The sequence below is a fragment of the Neophocaena asiaeorientalis genome, unplaced genomic scaffold, assembly GCF_003031525.2.
Source record: "Neophocaena asiaeorientalis asiaeorientalis breed wild unplaced genomic scaffold, Neophocaena_asiaeorientalis_V1.1 scaffold251, whole genome shotgun sequence".
Classification (NCBI taxonomy): domain Eukaryota; kingdom Metazoa; phylum Chordata; class Mammalia; order Artiodactyla; family Phocoenidae; genus Neophocaena; species Neophocaena asiaeorientalis.
Window position 1 is genome coordinate 1370267 of NW_020173377.1, and position 27562 is coordinate 1397828.

General features: G+C 38.3%; 1 protein-coding gene across 3 annotated transcripts in view; it reads right to left on the reverse strand.

Annotated features, from left to right (window-relative positions):
* Nucleotides 1-67: 67 nt before the first annotated feature.
* Nucleotides 68-27562, reverse strand: part of NEK4 (NIMA related kinase 4) — a 33033-nt gene continuing 5538 nt past the window's right edge. For 2 of the 3 annotated variants that reach the window (XM_024746479.1, XM_024746480.1), the window contains exons 6-15: nucleotides 25874-26015; nucleotides 22931-23338; nucleotides 17025-17174; nucleotides 16319-16468; nucleotides 15788-15854; nucleotides 14926-15035; nucleotides 13710-13798; nucleotides 10687-10892; nucleotides 9849-9982; nucleotides 68-1505 (exon numbers count right to left, since the gene is read on the reverse strand). In XM_024746479.1, the coding sequence (XP_024602247.1) occupies nucleotides 1413-1505; nucleotides 9849-9982; nucleotides 10687-10892; nucleotides 13710-13798; nucleotides 14926-15035; nucleotides 15788-15854; nucleotides 16319-16468; nucleotides 17025-17174; nucleotides 22931-23338; nucleotides 25874-26015 (1549 nt within the window). In that variant the 3' untranslated portion in view covers nucleotides 68-1412. The remainder of the gene's footprint in view (nucleotides 1506-9848; nucleotides 9983-10686; nucleotides 10893-13709; nucleotides 13799-14925; nucleotides 15036-15787; nucleotides 15855-16318; nucleotides 16469-17024; nucleotides 17175-22930; nucleotides 23339-25873; nucleotides 26016-27562) is intronic. The other variant, XM_024746481.1, reaches the window with a different exon arrangement.

Sequence of the window (27562 nt, forward strand, 5' to 3'; positions counted from 1 at the left end):
AAAAAAATATATATATATATATATATATACACAAAATGTTAATAAAAAAGGTATGGAGGAGATTTTTTTTATTCTAAGAAAATAATATGTATAACTTTATACCAACAAGTTAGAAAACTTTAGTAGAACTGATGACTTTGCAGAAAGATGTGGATTTATAAAACATGGAAGAAATGGTAAATAGCTCAGGAAGGCCAATGGCTTGCCAAAAATTTGTCCTCAGCTGAGCACTAGGACTAGATGTTTTTAGAGTTAAGTTGTTAAAAACCCTTCAAAATAAAGAAATTTCAGAAATTAGGCCATGAACCCGGGCCTAGCACCTGGCACATAGTAAAAACTAAATAAAAGTCTTTTATGTGGACTAGACAGGGAACATTTTATTATTTTATGTGTGTGTATAATTTTCATAAAAGGTAAGATATTTTTAATTGTAAAAAATGAAAATATTTCTGGAGTCATTCATGTTTAGAGTCCCTCAAATGCAGAAGTTAAAATTTACTAATCAAAACTTTTATTTTTTAAAAACTTTTTGCTAGATGGGTATTGCCCCTTATTAAACAACTAATAAAATATGTGATATACAATTCTACATTTAAAACATGGGAAGACAATATCTTGATGTATAAGAAGACAAATTTCAGGAGACAAATATGTCCAACATAATTAAAAGGATCTGGACTTTACTTAAAACCTGCTGAATTAGAAAAGGAATTAGTGTTTAATGAATGTTTTTGCTGATGGAAAAATAAATCTTAAAAAGAAAAAAAAAATCCAGTATGTAAAAACATATTGATTTACTAGCCCAAAATAACTCCTAGTTTCATTTCTTGTATACCCTGAATGAGGTCCATATTAAATGGAAATAAAATGTTAAACATCTATCAATATGCAAAAAAAGGAATTCAATGCTCAAGTACTATATATAATGCCATATCTTTAAATCTACTCCCAGAATTATAAAAAAAATAATTTATCAACTTCTACTTAAGGTTATTAACAGTAAAAAGTAGTGTCACTGGATATATGTCATTTATTTCTCCTATTGCTTTCGTCACTCTAGTATAATATAAAACTTCCAATCCAGTATGTTATATCCCTGTATTCAAGCTAATTAAGTACCTTAAAAAAAAATAGTTCTAGATATCAAGCTGGTTTAAGGCTCAGTAAACAGTAACCAAATAAACGTCGTACAACAGATTTTCCCTCATAAAGAATAAGATAGCCACAGGTTTTTTTCTTTTGTAATAAGCTTGCTTCATATTACTCTGTCCAATTTTTTTCTAGTAAAAAAAGGCCCAACAAAATATAAGGATGGTGAATGGACTCCAGTCATTATTATAGGTTTGTTTGTTTTTGTTTAAGCCAAAAACGTTTGAAAATAGTTTCATTCTGGCAGCAGATTAGGTAAATTCTCAAAATTTTACATTATCTTCAAAAAATTTTAACTGGTGAGCTTTCACATTGTAAGTCACATACTTTTCACCCATGTGCTCCCGCAAACGTACCTATTTGGGAAACATTAAAAAAAAAAAAATCAGTATATAGTAGAAAAAAATATTTCTGTAACCTTAAAAGGGCTATTCTAAGCATGATACCAAGAGCAGAAACCTTATGGGAGAATACTAATAGTTCTGTTTACATAAAAATTTTAAATGTCAAGATACCAAAAAATAGTCATAAGAAATTAAAGAGCAAACAATAAACTAAGGAGAATATTTGCTGCATGCCAAAGAATTAATACCATTAATGTATAAAGAGCTCTTAAAATCAATAAAACACAGCAATATTAGAATATTAGATTGTAAAGTAACTATACTCTAATAAAAAGTAATTTAAAAAAAAAGCCACCAAACACCTGTTATCCTTATCAGAAACCTAGACATTCCATTTCATATCACACACATGAAATGGAGAAAATAACTGAAGGGGAAAAAAACAATATTAGAATTGATAAAGCAAAATCAATCCCATTGATAACTCAGTAAAGGCATTTAAAAAATAATACAACCAATTAACATAAAATTCAAACTGACTAGTAATAAAAAAAAAACGGACTATTTGATACTCAAAGTATGTCTGTTGAAAGAAATGCCTGAAATTGAAATAACATTTAATAATATGTTAAACAGATGTCATGCACTTCCTGATACAATGAACTGAGAAGGACACAACATCACCTTTGTGGTATTCCTACCAAAAATGCATAATCTGGATCTATTCATGAGGAAACATCAAACACACCCAATCTGAGGGGCATTTTATAAAACATATGGCCTATACTCTGCAAAAACGTCAAGGTCATGAAAAACAGACTCAGTAACTGTTCCAGATTAAAGGAGACATAACAACTAAATCTAAAATGTAATCCTGGGGCTTCCCTGGTGGCACAGTGGTTAAGAATCCGCTTGCCAATACAGGGGACACAGGTTCGAGCCCTGGTCCGGGAAGATCCCACATGCCGTAGAGCAACTAAGCCCATGTGCCACAGCTACTGAACCTGCACTCTAGAGCGTGTGAGCCACAACTACTGAAGACTGTGCACCTAGAGCCCGTGCTCCGCAACAAGAGAAGCCACCACAATGAGAAGCCCACGCACCACAACGAAGAATAGCCCCCGCTCACTGCAGCTAGAGAAAGCCCGCGCACAGCAATGAAGACCCCATGCAGCCAAAAATAAATAAATAAAATAAATAAATTTTAAAATAATAATAAAATAAAAACAAAATGTAATCCTAATTGGTTCCACATCCAGCATGACAGTGTGAGAAGCTCTGCAGACCCCTCTTCAGTGAAACTGGTGAAAATATTTTAAAAACCAACCATTTAAAGTCTCTGGAAATGGTCATAAGGGCATACAGCAAATAGGGACCCTTTTTTTTTTCTTCAAGAAAATCTACTAAAACTCAGTTAAAAACAGTAAAGCTACTAAGAACAATGAGGGTCAGTGAACTGAATTAAAATGAAATGTCTCCTTCCCCACTCCAGCTCAGTGAGACAAAAACTTCACTACACTGGTGAAGTCAAGAAACTTCTTTCCCCCTAACTCCTAGTTGGAAGGCAATCTTCCTGGGAGGGGCAGGACATCAGCATATTTCATCCTGCCCCCAATACCTGATGGTGACAGTAAGCTTTGGGAGAGTGCAGCCAAGAGGTGAGAGCTTCTTTTTTATGCCCAGCTCAGACATGTAGGATAGAGGCTCTATCTTGGGTACAGGGCCACTGAAAATACGATGACCCCAATCACCTTTGCCCCAGACCATAAAGTGAAGTTTCCATGCTGGGTGAAGCATGCCAAGAAGACCAGATGCTACTGCCTCTCACCCCCTCTGAGCTTCCAAAGTGGGGGTATCACTCAGAGAGACAAGCAAGCTACTGTTCCCACTGCCAGCTCCAGAGCTGTGCTCTCAGATTTTGCCTGGGGGTAGAAGCAAGACATAAAATAAGCACCAAGTCTTTAATGAACTGACTTCATTTGGAACAGAGTGTGGAGAATTCAAGCCTAAGGGTGCTCTCAAAAACTGGAGGTAGTGGTGAAAGGCAACTGGGAGGAGATTAGTACTAGGTACATTGGATATAGGCTAAACTGTATGCCAGCTACTTTAAAAGAACCAAGAAGCTGGAGGGGCCCTGGGTTCAGAAAAAAATCTCAAACACTAAGTTTGGGAACTACCTCTTCAAAGGAGCTCAGCTTTGATTGGATCTGCCTATGAAGCAATGTAGCCCCAGGGCATTACTGAGAACAATAAAAGCGATCAGCTGGCAACCAAAAAACATCTGGGTGAAGTCTGGGAAAGGGAGCATCAAGAGAGCTCTGCCAGGGACTTCCTTGATGGTCCGATGGGTAAGACTCCATGCTCCCAAGGCAGGGGGTCTGGGTTTGATCCCCGGGGTCAGGAACTAGATCCCGCACGCGTGCCGCAACTAAGAATTCGCATGCCGCAACTAAGAAGTCCACATGCCGCAACTAAAAGATTCCGCATGCTGCAACTAAGACCCAGTGCAGCCAAAATAAATAACTAAATAAATAAAGAGCGCTCTGCCAAACCCACTGTCATTTCAAGGTAGCTGTGAACATACCCAAGGCTGTACCCTAGGGGCAACATCAGAGGCTTTACATTGTGGGGACTAGGGTAAGGGGTTCATAGACTTTACTAATATAATCCAGCCAATCACTAAACAAATAAACAAGCAAATAACAATAACAACCCCCCACCACTGGAGGCCAATACTCAGACTTGTAACCATTTATTATCTAAAATGTCTAGTTTCCAACAAAAAGTTATGAGACATGCAAAGAAATAGAATAGTATGACACATACATTAGAATAAAAGCAGGCAAGATAAACTGCCTGTGAGAGCAACCAGATGTTGGATTTAACAGACAAAAACATCAAAGTAGGGATTATGAGCATGTTCACAGAACTAAAGGAAATCATGATTACAGAAGTAAAGAAAGGTATGATGACAATGACACATCAAACAGAGAATACTGACAAGAGAAAGAAGGCATTTAAAAAACCAAATGGAAATTCTGGAGTTGAAAAGTGCAATAACAAATGAAAAAATTCACCTGGGAGGCTAAACAGTATATTTGAACTGGCAGAGGGAATAAGTGAGTTTGGAGATAGATCAACAGAGATTATGCAATCCAAAGAACAGAGAGAAAAGAAAATGAAGAAAAATGAACAGTTTCAGAGAAATGTAAGACACCATTAAGCATAACAGCACATGTATAATGGGAGTACCAGAAGAAGAGCAGAGAGAAAAGGAGCAGAAAAAATATTTGAAGAATATTGGCTGAAAATTTCCCAAATTTTTAAAAAAACAATCTACACATCCAGGAATCTCAATGAACTCTAAGCAGGATCATCTCAAAGAGATCCACACCTGGACACATTAAAGTAAAATTCCTGATGCTGTAATGTATACAGAAGTCAAAATGTAAGGTTGTACACATGCAACTTAATGTTATAAACCAATGTTATCTCAATAAGAAAATATAAATTTAAAAAAATAATAAAAAGCAATATTACAACAACAAAGTAAAAGTGCTGAAAGCCAAAGGCAAGGAGAAAATCTTGAAAGCAGCAAGAGAAAAATGACTCAGTACTTACAAGAGAACCCCAATAACATTAACAGCTGACTTATCATAAACAATGAAGGCCAGAAGGCAGTGGGATAACATATTCAAAGAACTCAAAGAAAAAAACTGTCAACTAAGAATCGCATATCCAGTAAGGCTATCTTTCAAAAATGAAGGCAAGGGGCTTCCCTGGTGGCGCAGTGGTTGAGAATCCACCTGCCGATGCAGGGCACACAGGTTTGTGCCCTGGTCCGGGAAGATCCCACATGCTGTGGAGAGGCTGGGCCCGTGAGCCATGGCCGCTGAGCCTGCGCGTCCGACGCCTGTGCTCCGCAACTGGAGAGGCCACAGCAGTGAGAGGCCCGCGTACCGCAAAGAAAAAAAAAAAAAAAATGAAGGCAAAATAAAGATATTCCCAGATAAACAAAAACAGAATTTGTGACTAGCAGACTTGCCTTGCAAGAACTGCCTAAGGAATCTCATCAGGCTGAAAGCAAGAGACCCCAGGCAATAATTCCAATTTACATGAAAACAGGAAAAGCACTGATGAAGGTAATTATGTAAATAAAAACAATATAAATACAAATTGCTTCTCCTTTTCTTCTCTGAACTGATTTAAAAAGCAATTGTATAGGGCTTCCCTGGTGGCACAGTGGTTGAGAGTCCGCCTGCCAATGCAGGGGACGCGGGTTCGTGCCCCGGTCTCGGAGGATCCCACATGCCGCGGAGCGGCTGGGCCCGTGAGCCATGGCCGCTGAGCCTGCGCATCTGGAGCCTGTGCTCCCCAACGGGAGAGGCCACAGCAGTGAGAGGCCCGCGTACGCAAAAAAAAAAAGAAAAAAAAAAAGAAAGAACTATGAACAATTGTACACCAACAAGTTGCATAAATGGACAAATTCCAAGAAACATAAAACCTACCAAAACTGAATCATAAAGAAACAGAAAATCTGAATATCCCCATAACTAGCAAGGAGACTGAATCAGTAACCTAAACCTCCTAACAAGGAAAGGCCCTGGAACTTTGCTGGTGAATTCTGCCAAACATTGGAACAGGAACTGATACCAATCCTTCTCAAACTCTTCAGAGAGTTAATGAGGAAGGAGCATTTCCTGGCTCATTTATGAGGCCAGCATTGCCCTGGTGCTAGGGCCAAACAGGGACACTATAGGAAAAGAAAAATATACACTAATATCCCTTATGACCACTGATGCAAAAATCTTCAGCAAAATACTAGATGATTAAGATGTTCATGAGAGATACTGGTCTCATGTTTTTTTCATGTAGTGTCCTTGTTGGGTTTTGGTATCATGGTTGTTCTGGGCTTATGGGGAGAAATGGGAAATGTCCCTTTTTTTTCTGTTTTCTAAAGAATTTGTGTAGGATTTGTGTTATTTCTTCCTTAGATGATTGGAAGAATTCACCAGCAAAGCCATCTGGGCCTGAAGTTTTCTTTACAGGAGAGTTTTACTTCTTCTAGATGCTGTGTTTAGGCTTTGTATCAAGGCTTATAGTAGTTAAATTCATAGACACAGAAATTAGAATGGTGGTTGCCAGGAGCTGGTAGGAGGGGTAAGTGGGTTGTTCTTGTTTAATTGGTACAGAGTTTCAGTTTTGCAAAATGCAAAAAGTTCTGGAGATGGTTGGTGGTGATGTTTGCACAATAATGTAAACATACTTAAGGCCACTGAACCAAATACTTAAAAATGGTTAAAATGCTAAATTTGAAGTTATGTGTATTTTACTATAATTTAAAAATCCAGCATGTATATAATACACTGTTAAACCTATAAAATAGAAAAATGTAATATATTTGTGCAAATATATGTGGAAATTAAACAATACACTCCTAAACAACCAACCTTACAGAAATAAAAAATATTAAAAAGAATTTCTATTAATAATTGTACGCCAGTGTGTGGGCCCTGAACCAAGATGGCGGAGTAGAAGGCCGGGCTCTCATTCCCTCTTGTGAGAACACCAGAATCACAACTAGCTGCTGGACAATCATTGACAGGAAGACACTAGAACTCACCAAAAAAGATATCCCACATCCAAAGACACAGTGAGATGGTAGGAGGGGCGCAATCACAGTAAAATCAAATCCCATAACTGCTGGGTAGGTGACTCACAGACTGGAAAACACTTATACCACAGAAGTCCACCCACTGGAGTGAAGGTTCTGAACCCCACGTCAGGCTTCCCAACATGGGGGTCCGGCAATGGGAGGAGGAATTCCTAGAGAATCAGACTTTGAAGGCTACTGGGAATTGATTGCAGGACTTCAACAGCACTGGGGGAAACAAAGACTCCACTCTTGGAGGGCACACACAAAGTAGTGTGTGCATCAGGACACAGGGGAAGGAGCAGTGACCCCATAGGAGACTGAACCAGACCTACCTGCTAGTGTTGGAGGGTCGCCTGCAGAGGCAGGGGGTGGCTGTGTCTCACTGTGAGTACAAGGACACTAGCAGCAGAAGTTCTGGGAAGTACTCTTTGGCATGAGCCCTCCCAGAGTCTGCCATTAGCCCCACCAAAGAGCCCAGATAGGTTCCAGTCTTGGGTCGCCTCAGGCCAAACAACCAACAGGGAGGGAACCCAGCCCCACCCATCAGCAGACAAGTGGATTAAAGTTTTACTGACCTCTTCCCACAAAAGCAACAGCCAGCTCTACCCAGCACCAGTCCCTCCCATCAGGAAACTTGCACAAGCCACTTAGATATCCTCATCCACCAGAGGGCAGACAGCAGAAGCAAGAAGAACTACAAAAACCACATTCACAGAAAGATAGACAAGATGAAAAGGCAGAGGGCTATGTACCACATGAAGGAACACGATAAAACCCCAGAAAAACAACTAAATGAAGTGGAGATAGGCAACCTTCCAGAAAAAGAATTCAGAATAATGATAGTGAAGATGATCCAGGACCTCGGAAAAAGAATGGAGGCAAAGATCAAGAAGATGCAAGAAATGTTTAACAATGAGCAAGAAGAATTAAAGAACAAACAAACAGAGATTAACAACATAATATCTGAAATGAAAAATACACTAGAAGGAATCAATAGCAGAATAACTGAGGCAGAACACATAAGTGACCTGGAAGACAGAATGGTGGAATTCACTGCTGCGGAACTGAATAAAGAAAAAAGAATGAGGGCTTCCCTAGCAGACTAGAAAAATGGTACAGATGAACTGGTTTGCAGGGCAGAAATTGAGACCCAGATGTAGAGAACAAACGTATGGACACCAAGGGGGGAAAGCGGCAGGGGGGTGGTGGTGGTGGTGTGATGAATTGGGTGATTGGGATTGACATGTATACTCTGATGTGTATAAAATTGATGACTAATAAGAACCTGCTGTATAAAAAAATAAAATAAAATTCAAAACTTAAAAAAAAATTATATGCCAATTAGATAACTTAGTTGAAATGGACAAATTCCTAGAAAGACAGAAATTTTAGAAAGAGAGGAACAAACAATCTGAATATAGTAAGTAAAGACACGGAATTTATTATCAAAAAACTACCCACAAAGAAAAGCTCAGGCCCACCCAGATGCCTTCATTGGTGAATTCTAGCAAACATTTCAAGAAGAATTAATACCAGTTCTTCACTAATTCTTCCCAAGAAAGATGAGGGAAACTCCCCAACTCATTCTGAGGCCAGTATTACCCTGATAACAAAACCAATAAAAATATCACAAGAAAAGAAAACTGAAGACCAATATCTCATGTGAACACAGACACAAAAACGCTCAACAAAATACCAGAAACATGACTCTAGCAACATATAAGAAGCAGTATACACCATGACCAAGTGGGATTTATCTCAGGAATACAAGGATGATTTAACATCCAAAAACCAATTAATGCAACACACCATATCCACAGAATAAGAAACGAAAACTACATGATCATCTAAATAGAAAGCATTTGACAAACCCAACACCTTTTCATGATAAAAACACTTAGCAGGGCTTCCCTGCTGGCGCAGTGCTTAAGAATCCGCCTGTCAATGCAGGGGACACAGGTTTGAGCCCTGATCCAGGAAGATCCCACAAGCCACAGAGCAACTAAGCCTGTGCACCACAACTACTGAGCCCACACGCCACACCTACTGAAGCCTGCGTGCCTAGAGCCCATGCTCCACAATAAGAGAAGCCAGCGCAATGAGAAGCCTGTGCACCGCAACGAAGAGTAGCCCCCGCTCTCTGCAACTAGAGAAAGCCCGCGCGCAGCAATGAACACCCAATGCAGCCAAAAATAAATAAATAAATAAATTTTTTAAAAAGTAGAAACAACCTATCAGGTGGTGAATAGATAAACAAAATGTGGTATAGCCATACAATGGAATACTATTCAGTCTTATAAAAGAATGAAGTACATGACATGCCCTACAACACTGATGAGTCTTGAAAACATACGTTAAATGAAAGATATCAGTCACAAAAGACCACATAGTTCTGTACAACTCTATTTAAACGAAATGTTCAGAATAGGCAGATATAGAGACAGAAATACTAGTGGTTGCTTAGGGGTGAAAGGCCTATAGGACAATGGGGAGTGACAGTGAGTACAGGGTTTCTTTTCGGGATAATTAAATGTTCTAACATTGATGTGGTGATGGTTGTACAACTCTGTGAATATATTAAAAACCACTGAATTGTACACTTAAAATGGGTAAAATGTATGGTATGCTAATTATATTTCAAAAGGCCATTAAAAACATTCCATAGCATAAGCAGCTGACACAGCTAATAGGACACTCACCTCTCTTTCCAATTCATCCTCCTCTTCCAAAATATCATACACCTGCTCTAAAAGCTGAATCCCCAGGCCCCGAATTACATCAGCTCTCAAGACTTCAACTATTCTTCTGATTTTTTCAGAACCTGGCACGATAGCTAAAAAGCAATAACAACAACAGGGAAAAAGTAAACACTTTCACCACTGCAGCAAGAAGAACACAATTTTTTTTTCTTTTTATTTCCTGGTAATCTTGTCATGTTAATATTCTTTTCACTTTGACAAGAGTTTAGTTTAAGAGTTCATGTTTTGTTTTGTTTTGTTTGCGGCACGCGGGCCTCTCACTGCTGTGGCCTCTCCCGTTGCAGAGCACAGGCTCCGGACGCGCAGGCTCAGCAGCCATGGCTCACGGGCCCAGCCTCTCCGCGGCATGTGGGATCTTCCCGGACCGGGGCACGAACCCGTGTCCCCTGCATCGGCAGGCGGACTCTCAACCACTGTGCCATCAGGGAAGCCCAAGAGTTAATGTATTTTTAATGACTAAAATGTATATATCAACTTACGCTTCATGTCTCATCACCATCTCCTAAATCTAAAAACTACAAATTGTCTAATTTGAAGAAAGTCCACATGAAAAATTCCAAACAGGTATTTATTTACATTTATTTTTAAAAATCAATTTTCATTCAACTTTTCTGGAATGCAACTGTTACATAAAATAAGATATACTTTTTTATGAAGATATCCAAATGAAATAATTTAAAAAACCAAAAATATTTGCAAGCATTAAGCTCCCTCGTTTGATACATTTCTCCAGTAAACATATGCTCTCCAGCTTGGTGTAAAACAATAAACTGACCACCTGAAGGTAGCTCTTTAAAACAGAGTTCCTCCGCCTCCTCTGCAACTTTCCCATGAAGTATCAGTGTGTCCCGATACTTTCGATGAAGTTTAAATTCTGACACTGGCTCTGGTACCGGGAGATCTTCATAGCTCTCTTTAGAGTCCAAATTCAGGGTCTGTGTCATCAATTGTACCAAGTCACTCATTTCATTTGTATGACCTTTCCTGGAAAAGAAAAAATTCTCTTGTTATTAATTGGCTTCATGAGAATTTTTCATTAGAAATTAGATACAAAACAACCTTTAGGAAGTTCTGCTTTCTAGTAAGCAAGTAAGTTCCTACCGACAGAACCCTTCCACAAATAAGTATAAACTTTGGACAAAATACAAAAATCAACTATGTGAGGGCAATGAAGAATGTACAAAATTTGCAAGCAGATTCTGGAGGAGAGTCAACACCTTTAGCCTAAAGGCAAGCCATAGGCAGCTAAAGTACAACAGAAAACCCACAGTCTTTCTTGCCTGAAAAACCAAAGGACAGAGTTCGAGACCACCACTGTCACTAGAAAGTGAGAAGAATCTTGGAAAGGAGAGAGCGAGAAAGACAAGGTCCCAGATTTTGCGTATAAATTCCGCCCAACTATTTCTAAGTAACTTAACTATATCCAAGTACAAAGTTCAAGAATATTTAAAGAAATATAAAAATATCAGCAATTAATGGGATAAAATTGACAATGTCTGGCATCACGTCAAAAATACCAGACATGAGGACTTCCCTGGTGGCACAGTGGTTGAGAGTCCGCCTGCCGATGCAGGGGTGCGGGTTCGTGACCCGGTCCGGGAAGATTCCACATGCCGCGGAGCAGCTGGGCCTGTGAGCCATGGCTGCTGGGCCTGCGCGTCCGGAGCCTGTACTCCGCAACGGGAGAGGCCACAACAGTGAGAGGCCCACGTACCGTAAAAAAAAAAATACCAGAAATGCAAAGCAGGAAAATAGCACACAATTATGAAGAGAAAAAAATAAGTTAATAGAAATAGATCCAGAAGTGATACAAGTGACAGAATTAGTAAATAAGGACATTAAAATGGTTATTAAACATATATTCCATAAGACCAAGGTAGAGGAAACATCAACATGTTAAGGAGAGGCAATGAAGATATAAAAAGGACCCAAATTGAACTACAAATGATAAGTACAATGTGTTGAATATGTGGGATGGGATTAACAAATTAGATACTTCAGGAGGAAAGATTAGTGAACTCAAAGATACAGCAATAGAATCTACAAAAAAATGGAACAGATGGGAATTCCCTGGCAGTCTTGTGGTTCGGACTCCATGCTTTCACTGCCGAGGGCATGGGTTCAATCCCTGGTTGGGGAACTAAGATCCCACAAGCCACACCGTGTGGCCAGAAAAAAAAAAAAAAAGGAACAGAGAAAAAAAGACTAAAGAAAAAAAAGAATATGATTAGTGACCTGTGGGATAACTTTAAGCAATCTAATATACATGTAATCAGAATCCTTAGGAGGGCAGGAGGGGGTCCAAAAAAATACTTGAAGAAATAATGGCAAAACTGTTTCCACCAATGAAAACTATAAACCCACAGATCTAAGAAGACATTTTATAAGAATTCTAAATGAAAATCAGATGTGTTCATTAAAAGAGAATTTTAGCTCTTGCATATACCAAAAACCATTTACAATGTTATCAATGACAGTACTACAGGTCTGAATGCTACTATAAATGTACATTTAAAATTAATTCATAAACAAATGGGACCTAATCAAGCTTATAAGCTTTTGCACAGCAACAGAAACCATAAAAAAAAAATGAAAAGACAACATACAGACTGGGAGAAAATATGTGCAAACTATGCAACTGACAAGGGATTAATTTCCAAAATATAAAAACAGCTCATACAATTCAATAACAAAAAACAACACAATCAAAAAATGGGCAGAAGATCTAAATAGACATTTCTCCAAAGAAGACATAAAGATGGCCAATAGGCACAAGAAAAGATGTTCAACATCACTAATTATTAGAGAAATGCAAATCAAAACTACAATGAGGTACCACCTCACACAGGTCAATCTAATAAAGATTAAAAAAAAAAGGAAAATTGTGTTAGCAACATACATGGAGAAACAGCAATAAAATAAAAATGCTGGAGAGGATGTGGAGAAAAGGGAACCCTCTTACACTGTTTGTGGGAATGTAAATTGGTGCAGCCATTATGGAAAACAGTATGGAGGTTCCTCAGAAAACTAAAAACAGAGTTGCCATGTGATCCAGCAATTCCACTCCTAGGCATATACCCAGACAAAACTATAATTCGAAAAGATACATGCACCCCTATGTTCATAGCAGCACTATCTACAATAACTACGACATGGAAACAACCTAAATGTCCATTGACAGATGAATGGATAAAGATGTGAGATAGACAGATAGATACACATACACACACATACATATATATACACATACATACAATGGACTATTACTCAGCCACTAAAAATAATGAAATCATGCCATTCACAGCAACATGGATGGACCTAGAGGTTATCATACTAAGCAAAGTAAGTCAGAAAGAGAAAGACAAATACCATATGATATCACTTATTTGTGAAATCTAAAGTATGACACAAACAAACATATCTGTGAAACAGAAAGAGACTCAAAGACATGGGAACAGACTTGTGGTTTCCAAGGGGGTTGGGGGTGGGGGAGGGAAGTATTGGGAGTGTGGGATCAGCAGATGCAAACTATTATTTATATGACAGATAAACAGCAAGGTCTTAACTGTATAGCACAGGGAACTCTATTCAATATCCTGTGATAAACCATAATGGAAGAGAATATGAAAAAGAATATATGTATAACTGAGTCAGTTTGCTGTACAGCAGAAATTAATACAACATTGTAAATCAACTATACTTCAATAAAATTTTTTAAAGTAAAAAAATAAAATTAAATTAGAATAAAATTAATTCAAACAGAAATAGCTTATGAAAGGAGATAGAAAAATAAGAACTTACCCTTCCTTGGCATCCCCATTTGATTTATCAGTTGAACTTGTAGAAGAACTTAACTCATCCTCAGAGAGACAATGGGTGAGTTTCCTTTCCTATTAATGTTTGGAAATACAAAATTCCACATGACAACACAACCAGAATGTAATACATGAAACAATCTTAAGATGCAATGCCTAGACACAATGTGCACCTAGGTCCAATTTAACAGGAGAACTATGGATATAAAAATTGAAGTTACTTTACCAAATAATGTCCCAGTTCACCCATGAAGTTCATAAGTGAAGCCTGAGGAACATCAAGGTGAAGTTTTATAAGGTCCTGGAAAGTCTCAGCTATGAAGAAATTTCCTTTCCAGAGGAGAGCAGACGAACAGTTCTGGTGTTTGAACTTCTAAGCAGAGGGCTGGTACCATAAGGAATGTTGGCATTTTAAACTAGACAGAATGCCACCTAAATAAAAAGTAACCTCAGTTTGCTCACCCATGATACTCATTGTTAAATGCTTTAAAGGATTACCTGATATAACTACACACAAATGTTACAACTTTTGAAAATAAAGAGCATCATTTTAATTAGTGAAGCAACTAAATCACACACTACTGTTAAAGGAAAAAAATCTTCATTACTTTCAAGGGCAGGAAGTTTCTTTTTTAAAAAAAGTAATTATATGCTCCTAGAAATGATGTCAAAAACTGGAATACAGAAAACTGAATAATTATTCCCAGGGTATTATTACACAAAAAAGTGAACGTGGTTAAAAACTTGCAATTATCCATTTAGCCACCAAATGGTGCCCCTACATTATCCCTGGGTGGAAAGGTAAGGTACTTTGACACAAACAGGAAACAAAGGAAGGATCAGCAAGTGAGACTAAAATCTGGCCAGGTCGTTTGGTATATTATTAACACAGCAGAATAAGCAAAGTGTTGCCTAGTGGAAGCCCTTTGGAAGTCTTGTTTAAAAGACTGCCTAAGAAAGATATTAACTAGGCTGCCAGTTGTTTACAAGAGCGCCTGAAAAGTCCATTCCCTTAATGAAGGAAACAAAATCCTTTTAATTATTATTGACCAGTTCTTTTTCTTATCAGAGAAGTGTGAAAAGTGTAACTTAAGTCAGCACTGTCCCAGGAATAAATAGAGCTGGCATTTATGAGGTTTACCGTTATTAGGCTTGCCAGATGTAGACATGTCTACCTTTTACCTTAGGACTATGTAATGTACCTGAGCAACGCTGTAGTCAGAAGACAACCATTGAGCAGGGGTAGGGTGGCCTTCCTCTTGTGGTTTCCCTGGCCCCGCTGGACTCAGAGAAACTCTCCTCAGTGAAGGGCCTGAAAAAGTGACAACCCCCAGCAGTTGTTTATGGTGGGCTGGCCTCAATAGAAGAGGGCTTTGCACTGTTTATGGAAGATACCCCAGCAAGGGCCAGCCTAGAAGGAACTCAGACAGCATATTCATCATCACTCTGGTGTCTGACACCTCAGTTCAAATCTCAGGTCTAGGTCTACCAGCCCTATGACCTTGAGCAAGTTACTTAACCCCTCTGACCCTCAGTCTCCTCCGCTGCAAAATATGAAATAAGATAATGCCCTTAAAATACTTAGCATAATGTTTGAGACATTGTCAGCATTCAATAAATGGAAACTGCTAGAAAATGTTTTCTTTAGATAATAGTAATAGGAATGATCACAGCCCTCAGCCCAGGGCAGTACCATTCTCCTGGCTTCCTCTCTCTGTTCCTGAGAAGAGAGCACTTCTCTGACCAACAGACTCGGAACATGGAAACAAAGTAAACACTCGCCTGACTGCTTTCCTGTCTGAAATCTCCCAGGAGTTACTGTCACTCAAAGCTCTCTTGCTCTCTTTTTAGAGTCCTCTTTCTCTAATAACACAAGTTCCAGATCCAATACTATGCCAATTTTTTAAAAGGCTTGGCTAGGAAATTTCAAAAATTCTTCTAAATTGGTTTCCCAAATGGATTACTGATGCTGGAAATTCTTAACACCTCACAATCAGTACCAATGCTATGTCCATGAGCCATACCAATAACCTCCAATAGATGAAGGAAAGAGAAAAACTTTACCTGAGGGGAAGATCTCTTCCTGTGACTGCTTTAGTCGCCTCCTCTCTCTTGCTGATAATGGGCGGTCCTTTTAAAGAAAGTCAGTTACTTCCATTCCTATTCACTGTTCTTACAATACCTACAATGCATGACATATCATCCAGCACTACAGGAAAGGCCCTGCACAGGTCTTTAAGGGAGTGTCCATTTGAAACCAGTTCACATCAGGGTTACAACTCCTAGCTAGGATGATCACAGCCCTCATTTCTAGGAAGAGCTCATCTTTGGAAGGGCAAATAGGTATTTCTGCATTTCCTACATTCAGAATCCACTTGGTCTCCTTAATTAACTGGAAGTGACCAGCCCTGAAACAATAGAATCTGTCCATTTCAATCAAAGCTTCTGTTGAGAATCACAAATTTGCGCTTTCCAGTGTTTGGCAAAAAGCAGGGCTAAGATGTTTTAATATAAAATTTCACAATATATGCAGAATTTACAACCAAAAAGTTTTATAATAAAGCTTAAAAAAATCCAACATAGACTCCTACAAACCTTTGATGATGATATCTCACTGTTCCTCGAACTGCTCACAGACCCAGTGACCACTCTACTTTGGTTTTCAGCATCTTTTTGTGTTGATGTGACATCCACTTTTCCAACAGTAGAAAGAGAAGGCAAAAGACGAGGAGGAGTCTCTTGGAACTTCCATAATTAACAAAGAGAGAAAGATTATCAGTGTCATATACATCTACCTCCAAAGGTCCCCCATAGGTATATCTATGTATTTGTCAGTGATTCCCTCTCAAAAACTTTAAAACATTGCATTGGAGGGGGGGGGGCAGGGGGCGGAGGGGAAGAAACTCTGCCAAAAGTGAATGACCACTTAAGAAGCTTATAGAGACGGTGCCTGTGAAAGTTACTTCCAGAAATGAGGGGTTGCCACGATCTTATGCAGAAGTTGAGGGAGAAACTGTTCATTAATATGACATAAGAGGAATCAGAGATTTACCTTTTTTGGCCTGTTCCTTTAACTCTCAAAATGAGCTGTCTATCCTTGCTGGAGAAGATAAAACCCTTACTCTGCTTCCAACTCACTGACATTTGATAACTAATATTTAGCATTTCTACCCTTCTTTGTATGTTCCTTGCATTATGTATGTGCCTTTTTAGCACATCATTCTAAATAGAAATGAAGTTTCCTAAAGTCTGTTTCCCAAGCAGCAGCACAATGACTTATTCCAAAGAGATCTCTGCTGACCTGTCTCTTTTCCTCACTATGCTCAGTATGTTCTCTTTTCTTCTGCCGCCGCTGTTGAGACAGGAAAGGTTCAGACCCAGAGCTGTGTGGCTGTAAAGCTGGGTGGATTCTGTCCTGTTTTTCTATAACACATTCACCAGCAACTTGATCCTTAAAAATAATAAAATGAAACAAACAAAAAAACAAAATAGAATAATGAAACAGTCTTTTGAACTTCCAAATAGCCAAACCTGCCATATCTACTTCTAAAATTATAAATGAAAGAAGGAGGAGCTGTCTTTTTCAAAATGAATGCTTATTTTCAGTGTTGACAGGCAAAGACACAATGATGACATCAATTATCTACATATTCTGGGTTTTCTTCTCTTTTCCCAAATAAAAATAATTATTTTAATTAAATTACTCAGATTGTTATTAACCTGAAACTACCAATGTTCCTTTAGTTTTTAAAAAATCTTTTTATAACTTTTAATAGGTTTGCAATTCAGAAAACTAACAAATGTTTTAAATGAAATCCAATTTAATATACACATATTTCCCAAGTAAACATTAGTTATTTGGATGCCCTCTAAAAAGCACCATGAAAAGATCACGAGCTTGGATTCAGATGGAGTCATATCTCCCTGAACCTCTGTTTCCTTATCTATAAATGGGTATAATGCGTCACACACATCATGTGACTACTGGAGGATTAGAGGAGATTGTGCACTATTGTACTTAAGACCACATCTAGCACATATTAGATGCTCAGAAACCAGGAGCTATTACTAGCAGTAGTAAAGATAAAATAAGTTAACTTTTAAATTATGAAGATCACCAAGGACTTAGTGTTTTATTTGGATAGCTGGCTTTAGAAACTAATGCACACCAAACATGAAAATAAAATAGCTTCTTACATTAATTTTTTTTTTTTTTTTTTTTTTTGCGGTACACGGGCCTCTCACTGTTGTGGCCTCTCCCATTGCGGAGCACAGGCTCCGGACACGCAGGCTCAGTGGCCATGGCTCACAGGCCCAGCCGCTCCGCAGCATGTGGGATCTTCCAGACCAGGGCACGAACCTGTGTCCCCTGCATCGGCAGGTGGACTCTCAACCACTGCGCCACCAGGGAAGCCCAATCAACACATTTTTATCAAGAGCCCACTATGTAGTACATTTTAGAAAAAGGAACAGTGTGATATGCTAGCTATGCAAGGATACCCAGATAATAAACAGTAACTGATTTAATTCTGAAGAGTGAAATAAATGTTTCTCTGCTGGTATTAAGTATAGAATATTCAAAATAAAGCTTATACATATAAGAGTACCTGAACAAATGACTTAAGGAGTTTCTCCATGAAATCCAATTGGTCCTAAAAAAAGTTCTTCCACTTTTATCAACAACAAAATAACAACAACAACAACAAAGAAATGCGAGACATGAAATTCTATCAAAAAAACAAAAAAATCTACTCTAAAAGCCTGATGTAAGAAACATATTTGATCAGGTACAAGACAGGGATGTCCATTCTTATCACTCCTATTCAACACTGTACTAGAGGTTCTAGCCAGGGCAATCAGACAAGAAAAAATAAATAAATAAAAGAAATCCAGATTGAAAAGGAAAAATCTCTATTTGCAGATGATGTGATACTGTATTCAGAAAATTCTAAGGAGTCCATTATTAAAAAGTTATTAGAACCAATAAATGAGTTAAGTAAGGCTGTAGGATATAAAGACAATATCTGAAAATTAATTGTATTTCTATACACAAGCAATGAACGCTATGAAAATCATTCCATTTACAATAGTATCAGAAGAAACAAAATACTTAAATTTATTTCTTTATTTTTGGCTGCGTTGGGTCTTCGTTGCTGTGCACACTTTCTCTAGTTGTGGTGAGCAGGGGCTACTCTTTTTTTTTTTTTTTTAGGGGCTACTCTTTGTTGCAGTGTGCAGGCTTCTCACTGCAGTGGCTTCTCTTGTTGTGGAGCATGGGTTCTAGGCACGCAGGCTTCCATAGCTGTGGTGCACGGGCTTAGTTGCTCCACGGCATGTGGTACCTTCCCCGCCCAGGGCTCAAACCCATGTCCCCTGCACTGGTAGGCGGATTCTTAACCACTGCGCCACAAGGGAAGCCAATGGAACAAAATACTTAGAAATGAATTTAACAAAAGAAGTGCAAGACTTATACACTTAAAACAACAAAACATCATTGTAAGAAACTGAAGAAGACCTAAAGAAAATAGAAAGATATCCTATGTTCATGAGTTGGAAGATACATATTGAGATAGCAATAATCTGCAAATAATCTACAGATTCAATAAAATCCCTGTCAAAACCCCAGGCTTTTTTGCAGAAATTGACAAGCTAATCTTAAAATTCATATGGAAATGCAAAGGACCCCATATAGCCAAAACAGTATTGAAAATTAAGAATAAAGTTGGAAGACTTAACCTTCCCAATTTCAAAACTTACTACAGTGAATTCCCTGGTGGCCTAGTGGTTAGGATTTTGGATTTTCACTGCTGTGGCCCGGATGCAATCCCTAGTCAGGGAACTGAGATCCTGTAAGCCGCGCAGCATGGCCAAAAAAAAAAAACAAAACACTTACTATAAACCTACAGTAATTGTGTTACTGACATATGGATAGAAAAATCAGTGGTACAGAATTGAGAGTATAAAATTAAATGATCATATTTAGGGTCTACTGATTTTCAATGAGGGTCCCAAGAAAATTCAATGGGAAAAGAATAATCTTTTAACAAATGGTACTGGGACAAGTGGATATCTACATACAAAAGAATGAAGTAGAACCCTTTCTTCACATCACACACAAAAATTAACTCAAAATAGATCTCAGACCTAAATGTAAGAGTTAAAATTATGAACTCTTAAAAGAAATTATGGGAGAAATCTTCATGACACTAAAAGCAGAAGCAACAAAAGAAAAAATAGACAAAACTAGATTTCATCAAATTTTAAAACTTTTATGCTCCAAAGGACACCATCAAGAAAGTGAAGATGGGGGACTTCCCTGGGGGTCCAGTGGTAAAGAATCCACCTTCCAAAGCAGGGGACGCAGGTTCAATCCCTGGTTGGGGAACTAAGATCCCACATGCTGTGGGGCAACTATGCCTGCGCGCCACAACTACTGAGCTCGCACGCCTCAACGAGAGAGCCCACATGCTGCAAACTACAGAGACCACGCTTTCTGGAGCCTACACACCCTGGAGCCCATGTGCCACAACTAGAGAGAAGACTGCGCGCCACAACGAAAGATGCCGCACGCCTCAACGAAGGCCCCGCGTGCTGCAACTAAGACCCAACACAGCCAAAAAAGTAATAAAGAAAAAATAAATAAATAATTAAAAAATGAAAGTGAAGATGGGACTTCCCTGGTGGTCCAGTGGTTAAGACTCCGCACTTCCACTGCAGGGGGCACAGGTTCGATCCCTGGTCAGGGAACTAAGATCCCACATGCTGCATGGCGCAGTCAAAATAAAATAAAATAAAATATACTTTAAAAAGAAAGTGAAGACAATCCACAGAATGGGAGACAGTATTTTTGAATCTTATATCTGATAGGGGACTGACATTTGTAACTGATAAAGAACTCCTACTACTCAACAATAAAAAGATAAATAAACCAATTTAAAAATGGGCAAAGGATTTGAATAGATATTTCTCCAAAGTAGGTATAAAAATGGCCAATAAGCCATGAAAAGATGCTCAACAACATTAGTCATTAGGGAGGTGCAAATCAAAGCCACAATAAGATACCACTTCCAGGATGGCTAGAATCAAAAACAAAACAAAACAAAACAAAAAACACAGAAAATAAGTGTTGGTGAGGATGTGGAGAAATTACAACTCTCATACATTGCTGATGGGAAGTAAAATGATATAGTTGCTTTGGAAAACAGTTCTGCAGTTCCTCAGAAAGTTAAACATAGGGCTTCCCTGGTGGCACAGTGGTTGAGAGTCCGCCTGCCGATGCAGGGGACATGGGTTCGTGCCCCGGTCTGGGAACATCCCACATGCCGTGGAGCGGCTGGGCCAGTGAGCCATGGCTGCTAAGCCTGCGTGTCCAGAGCCTGTGCTCCGCAATGGGAGAGGCCACAACAGTGAGAGGCCTGCATACTGCAAAAAAAAAAAAAGTTAAACATAGAGTCACCATATGATCCAGCAATTCCACTCCTAGGTATATACCCAAGAGAACTGAAAACATATGTCCACACAAAAACTTGTACATGAATGTTCAAAGCAACTTTATCCACAGTGAAAAGTGAAAACAACTCAAATGTTCATCAACTGATGAATAGATAAATAAAATATGAAATATACATACGGTAGAATTTATTTGGCAATAAAAAGAAATGAAATACTGGTACAGGCTACAACATGGATATAACCTTGAAAGCATTATGCTAAATAAAAGAAGCCAGATACAAAAGGCCATATCTGTATGATTCCATTTATATGAAATATTGAGAATAGGCAAATGCATACAGACAATGGTTGCCAAGGGCTAGAGACAAGGAGGAATGGAGAGTGACTAGTATTGAGTATGGGGTTTCTTTTTGAGGTGATGGAAACGTTCTAGAAACAGATAATAGCAGTGAATGTACAATTTTATAAATATACTAAAAACCACTGAATTGGCACTTTAAAATTTTTTTAAATAGTTATGGAAAAAAATAAAAGAAGCAAACTTGAATATAATTTGACAGTCAAGCAGAACAAGCAGGACATATATAATTTTATCTATAAAGTACTAAGGATTCCAGTGTCCAGAGAATGCTTAAGACTAAATTTTGGTTTCAATTCAATGAGTTTAAATGAAAAGAGCATCATACTTATACTTTTCTATAAAAACAAAACCTTATTAAAAACACTTGAGGGACTTCCCTGGTGGCACAGTGGTTAAGAATCCGCCTGCCAATGCAGGGGACACGGGTTCAAGCCCTGGTCTGGGAAGATCCCACACGCCGTGGAGCAACTAAGCCCGTGCGCCACAACTACTGAGCCCACGTACCACAACTACTGAAACCTGCGTGCCTAGAGCCCGTGCTCCGCAACAAGAGAAGCCACCACAATGAGAAGCCCGTGCACCACAATGAAGAGTAGCCCCTGCTCACTGCAACTAGAGAAAGCCCACACGCAGCAACAAAGACCCAAACAGCCATAAATAAAATAAATAAAAACATTTGACTATAGACATACAAAATAGTTATATATATTTATATAAAAGTGTTAAATATGAAAATGTATGTAATATATAAACTTTAAATATATAGAGATTATAAAAATATAGTCAATATATATATTAAATATATTCTTTAAATATTTTACAAATAAAAATGTGAAGTTAATCAAATGTTCTGGCTTTCTTTCTAATCCTTAGCTATTACCATGCTTCATCTAATTTAGGCTTCTTTCCATGTTCAAGTAGAAGATACCCTTTAAATTTACTCAGAATAGTCTCTCAGTATCAAAATCCTTTTGTTCCGTTCCTTTTCTTCTCTTCTTCCTTCTCCTTTGGTTCCAACACATAAAATATGTTTTTTTAATTCCTTAACTTAAAAAATCAGACAAATCCACTAACTTTTAAAAGCAAGAAGGAATGTGATATTACCTAATTGTTGGAACTGTCCATTGACTTGCAGGACTTACAAAAGAATGATGTAGAAATAGGAAAAAACACACTAATGGCAAATGGCAAGTACCCTACACGAGGGCACAGAAAGGATCTAAGAATTCCTTGGGTCCTATCCTTTGGTTCTGTCATGTTTAAACTGTTATATGGGAACAACTGATTTTCCTAAAACCACAACTAAAAGCACAACCAAAGAACACAACCCACACCTTTGTAACCACACTTTCCAGTCTTCTTTCTGAAACCAATACCTTGTGCATGTCACTCACCTGGTCCTTTGATAAATTTTGGTCTTTGTTTAGGGGCTGCAGAGGCTTCACTGGGTCATTCCTTTCTCCAGTGACATAGTCAATGGACCATGTGGAAATTCGGTTTCCAGGTTGAGCACTGGATTTAGTGTTATCCTGCAGCCTCTCTTTCACTTGAGAAATAATACATTTACCTTCTAGCTCATTAGAGGCATCTAAGTGTCTTCGTTGATTCTCTTGAACTAAGCTGTTGTTCACTGAGTTCCTCCTTTCTGCAGGTAAGATGTCAATATTCACCCTACTGATCGTGGCTAGCGATTCTGCAGTATTGCTTATGTCTGGTTTGTAGGTGTGGCCTTTCAGACGTGGGGGTGTCTTCAAGGGGCCAATGACTATGGGTTTCTCCTGGGACAAATATTTGTCTTCACCCTGAATGAAAACATGCTTCCAAGTTATTATAGCACTCCTCACACCATATTAGAAAATTAACTCAAGGGGCTTCCCTGGTGGCGCAGTGGTTGGGAGTCCGCCTGCCGATGCAGGGGACACAGGTTCGTACCCCGGTCCGGAAGGATCCCACATGCCGCAGAGCGGCGAGGCCCACGAGCCATGGTTGCTGAGCCTGCACGTCCAGAGCCTGTGCTCAGCAACGGGAGAGGCCACAGCAGTGAGAGGCCCGCATACCGCAAAAAAAAAAAAAAAAAAAAACAACTCAAAATGAAATAGCAGTTTCCTCAGAAAGTTAAACATGGAATAATCATAAGACCCAACAATCCCACTCCCAGGTATCTGTCCCAAGAACTAAAAGTAGGGACTCAGATATTTGTACACTAATGTTTATAGCAGCATTATTCACAACGGCCAGAAGATGGAAACAACCCAAATGTCCATCAGCAGATGAATGGATAAACAAAATGTGGTATATACATACAGCGGAATATTATAAAGCCATAGAAAGGAATGAAATTCTGATACATGCTACAATATGGAAAAAAAAAAAAAAACAACTCAAAATGAAATAGCAGTTTCCTCAGAAAGTTAAACATGGAATAATCATAAGACCCAACAATCCCACTCCCAGGTATCTGTCCCAAGAACTAAAAGTAGGGACTCAGATATTTGTACACTAATGTTTATAGCAGCATTATTCACAACGGCCAGAAGATGGAAACAACCCAAATGTCCATCAGCAGATGGATAAACAAAATGTGGTATATACATACAGCAGAATATTATAAAGCCATAGAAAGGAATGAAATTCTGATACATGCTACAATATGGATAATGTTTGAAAACTTGCTAAGTGAAATAAGCTAGACACAAAAGAACAAATGTTATATGATTCCATTTATATGAGGTATCTAGAACAGGCAAATTCAGAGAAAGTAGATCAGAGGTTACCAGGGTCTGGGAGTAGAGGCAATGGGGAGTTAGACCTTAATGGGTACAGAGTTTCTGTTTGGAATGATGAAAAGGTTTTGGAAGATATGGTGATGGCTGCACAACACTGTGAATGTAATTAAGGCCATGGAATTGTATGCTTAAAAATGGTACAAAAAAAAAAAAAGGTACAAAATGAAAATAATTAATTAATTAATTAAAAAATGGTACAAAATTTTATATTACTTATATTTTACCATAATAAAATATTTTTAATGGATCAATAACCTAAATATAAGAGCTAAAACTATAAAAATCCTAGGAGAAAACATAGGCATACATCTTCATGACCTTGGATTTGGCAAGGATTCTTAGATATGAGCATGGGCAACAAAAGTAAAAAACAAATAAATTAGACTTCATCAAAATTAAAAACATTTGTGCATAAAAGGACATTATCAAGAAAGTGAAAGGACAACCTAAAGAACGGGAGGAAATATTTGTAAGTCATATATCTGATGAGGGTCTAGTATCTATAATATAGAAAGAACTCTTAGAACTCAATAATAAAAAACAAAAAACCCAATTAAAAAATGGGCAACAGGCTTAATAGATATTTCTCCAAAGAAGGCATTCAAATGGCCAACAAGTTCTATGTCATTAGTCAAATGCAAATCAGAACTACAATAACATACCACTCCACATCCACTAGGATGGCTAGAATCAGAAAAACAGAAAATAACAAGAGTTGGTGAAGTTGTAGAGAAACTGGAATTCTCAGGGATTGCTGATAAAAACATGAAATGGTGCAACCACAAAGGAAAAACAATGTGGTCATTCCTCAAAAAGTTAAACATAGAATTACCATATGACTCAGCAATTACTCTCCTAGATATTATACCCAAGAGAACTGAAAACAGATACTCAAACATTGTACATAAATGTTCATAGCAAAAGCCAAAAGGTGAAAACAACCCAATATCTACCAATGAATGAATGGATAAACAAACTGTATTGGAGTATTATTTAGACATAAAAATAAATGAAGTATTGATATATGCTACCTGGATGAACCTCAAAAACATGCTAAGTGAAAGAAGCCAGACACAAAAGGTTACATATTGTATGATTCCATTTATATCAAATATTCAGAATAGGCAAACCCATACATACAGAGAACACTGGTGTTTTACAGGGGCTGGATGGAGGAGGAGTGACAACCTAATGGGATGAGGTTTCCTTTTGGGGTGATGAAAATGTTTTGGAATGAGATAGAGGTGACGGTCGCACAATGCTGTGAATATACTAAATGCAATTAATTGTTCACTTTAAAATGGTTAACTTTATGTTATATAAATTCCACCTCAATTAAAAAAAACTTCTTAAAGTTATTACAGCACTGACTTCATGAACATTTTAATAGGCACTTTGAATACTTCACCAGTATTCCTTCTTTACAATACAAAACTACTTACACAACAGAAATCTAATGAAGCTTAGTCATTTCACATAGAATAACTAGCTTAGGTAACCTATCATTTTAATACAGTTTCTAGAATACATATCCTTTAGAATGAGACGTACCATTACATATGTCTTGGAGCCCTCAGAAGAGTGTGGTTGAGGGGGAACGGCTTCATGACTTAATTCAGCCTTTCCAGAAACCACTGTAGCCACAGGCTTGGATTTAGAGTCATCATTTTTAATATTATTTTTGGAGTTTTTTCTTTATGAGGAAGAAAAGAAGAAAAAGTTATTATCAATACAGTGAAGGTTAAAGGTTTCTATGTATATGAGGAAGTGTGCATACATGTTACACTCCCTCTTAGAACGGCTTGTTTTCTTTCTTTCTTTTCTTTTCTTTTTTTTTTTTCTTTTTTGGCTGTGCCATGTGGCTTGTGGGATCTTAGTTCCCTGACCAGGGATTGAACCCGGGCCCCCTGCAGTGAAAGCGTGGAGTCCTAACCACTGGACTGCCAGGGAATTCCCATAGAACTGCTCCTTTTATAGATAGGAGTCTTCTAAAAACCAGTGGGTGTTCTACAAAACATTTGACCAGTAATCTCCAAAAACAATCAAGGTCATGAAAAACAAAGAAAGTGAGAAAATGTCAGAGACCCAAGTTGACAAAGGAGAAATGAGGAGTAATATGGTATGCTGGACTGGATCCTGAAGCAGAAAAAGGACACTAGTAGAAAAACTGGTGTAAGCCAAGTGAAGTCTGGATTTAGTCAACATAAGATACTGATGTTGTTTTCTTAGTTCTGACAAATGTACCATGGTAACATAAGATGCTGATAGGAGAAACTGGGTGAGGGTTATACAGAAACTCTGTTCTATCTCTGCAACTCTTCTGTAAATACAATATTATTCTAAAATTTAAAACCTATGAAAACTTGCCTCACAATTAGAAGTGCCAGGATAATTTTCATCTTCAAGTTTCACATTTGTAATAATACCACAATTGCTCTGCCAAATTTGAAAGTAAAAATGATTGGTATACTTGGCCTTGACTTGCAGAATAAATGTATACAGGAATAATATCCCCAACTGTTTAAGTGTGACATTTTCCAATGCAGCTAAACCTCTGGAGAATTCAAGGGGAGCATGAAGACCAGAGCTGCAGAAAGCCAAAGGTCTGTAGGTAGGAAATTATAGGCAATGTAAACAAAAATATGACCCTTCTTTATCCCCCAGGGCCTCTCTAGCATTGCCTCCCAAATTTAACATGTCAAAAGACAAGGACTGTGAAGGTCTTGTCCAACTCTAAGTCTCAGATCCTAGAACAGCTATTTATGCAGGTAGGACCTGAAAGTCAAAGAAGGAATTCTATCCCCTTGAGAAGTTATATGAGTAAAGAGGGAACCTCTTTATTTTTTAAATGTGACTATTATCTTACATAGTACATAATGTAATAATAGGCTTCTTAGATGATCTCTCATTTTAATATGATTTCTAAAACCTACATCCTTGGGCTTCCCTGGTGGCGCAGTGGTTGAGAGTCCGCCGCTGATGCAGGGGACACGGGTTCGTGCCCCGGTCCGGGAAGATCCCACATGCCGCAGAGCGGCTGGGCCCGTGAGCCATGGCCGCTGAGCCTGTGCGTCCAGAGCCTGTGCTCCGCAACGGGAGAGGCCACAACAGTGAGAGGCCCGCGTACCGCAAAATAAATAAATAAATAAATAAAACATACATCCTTTTAAAAGGATCGTACTCAATATGTCTTGGAACTCTCAGAGGAATGTGAAAGTGATTACTCCAATGGTTCTCTAG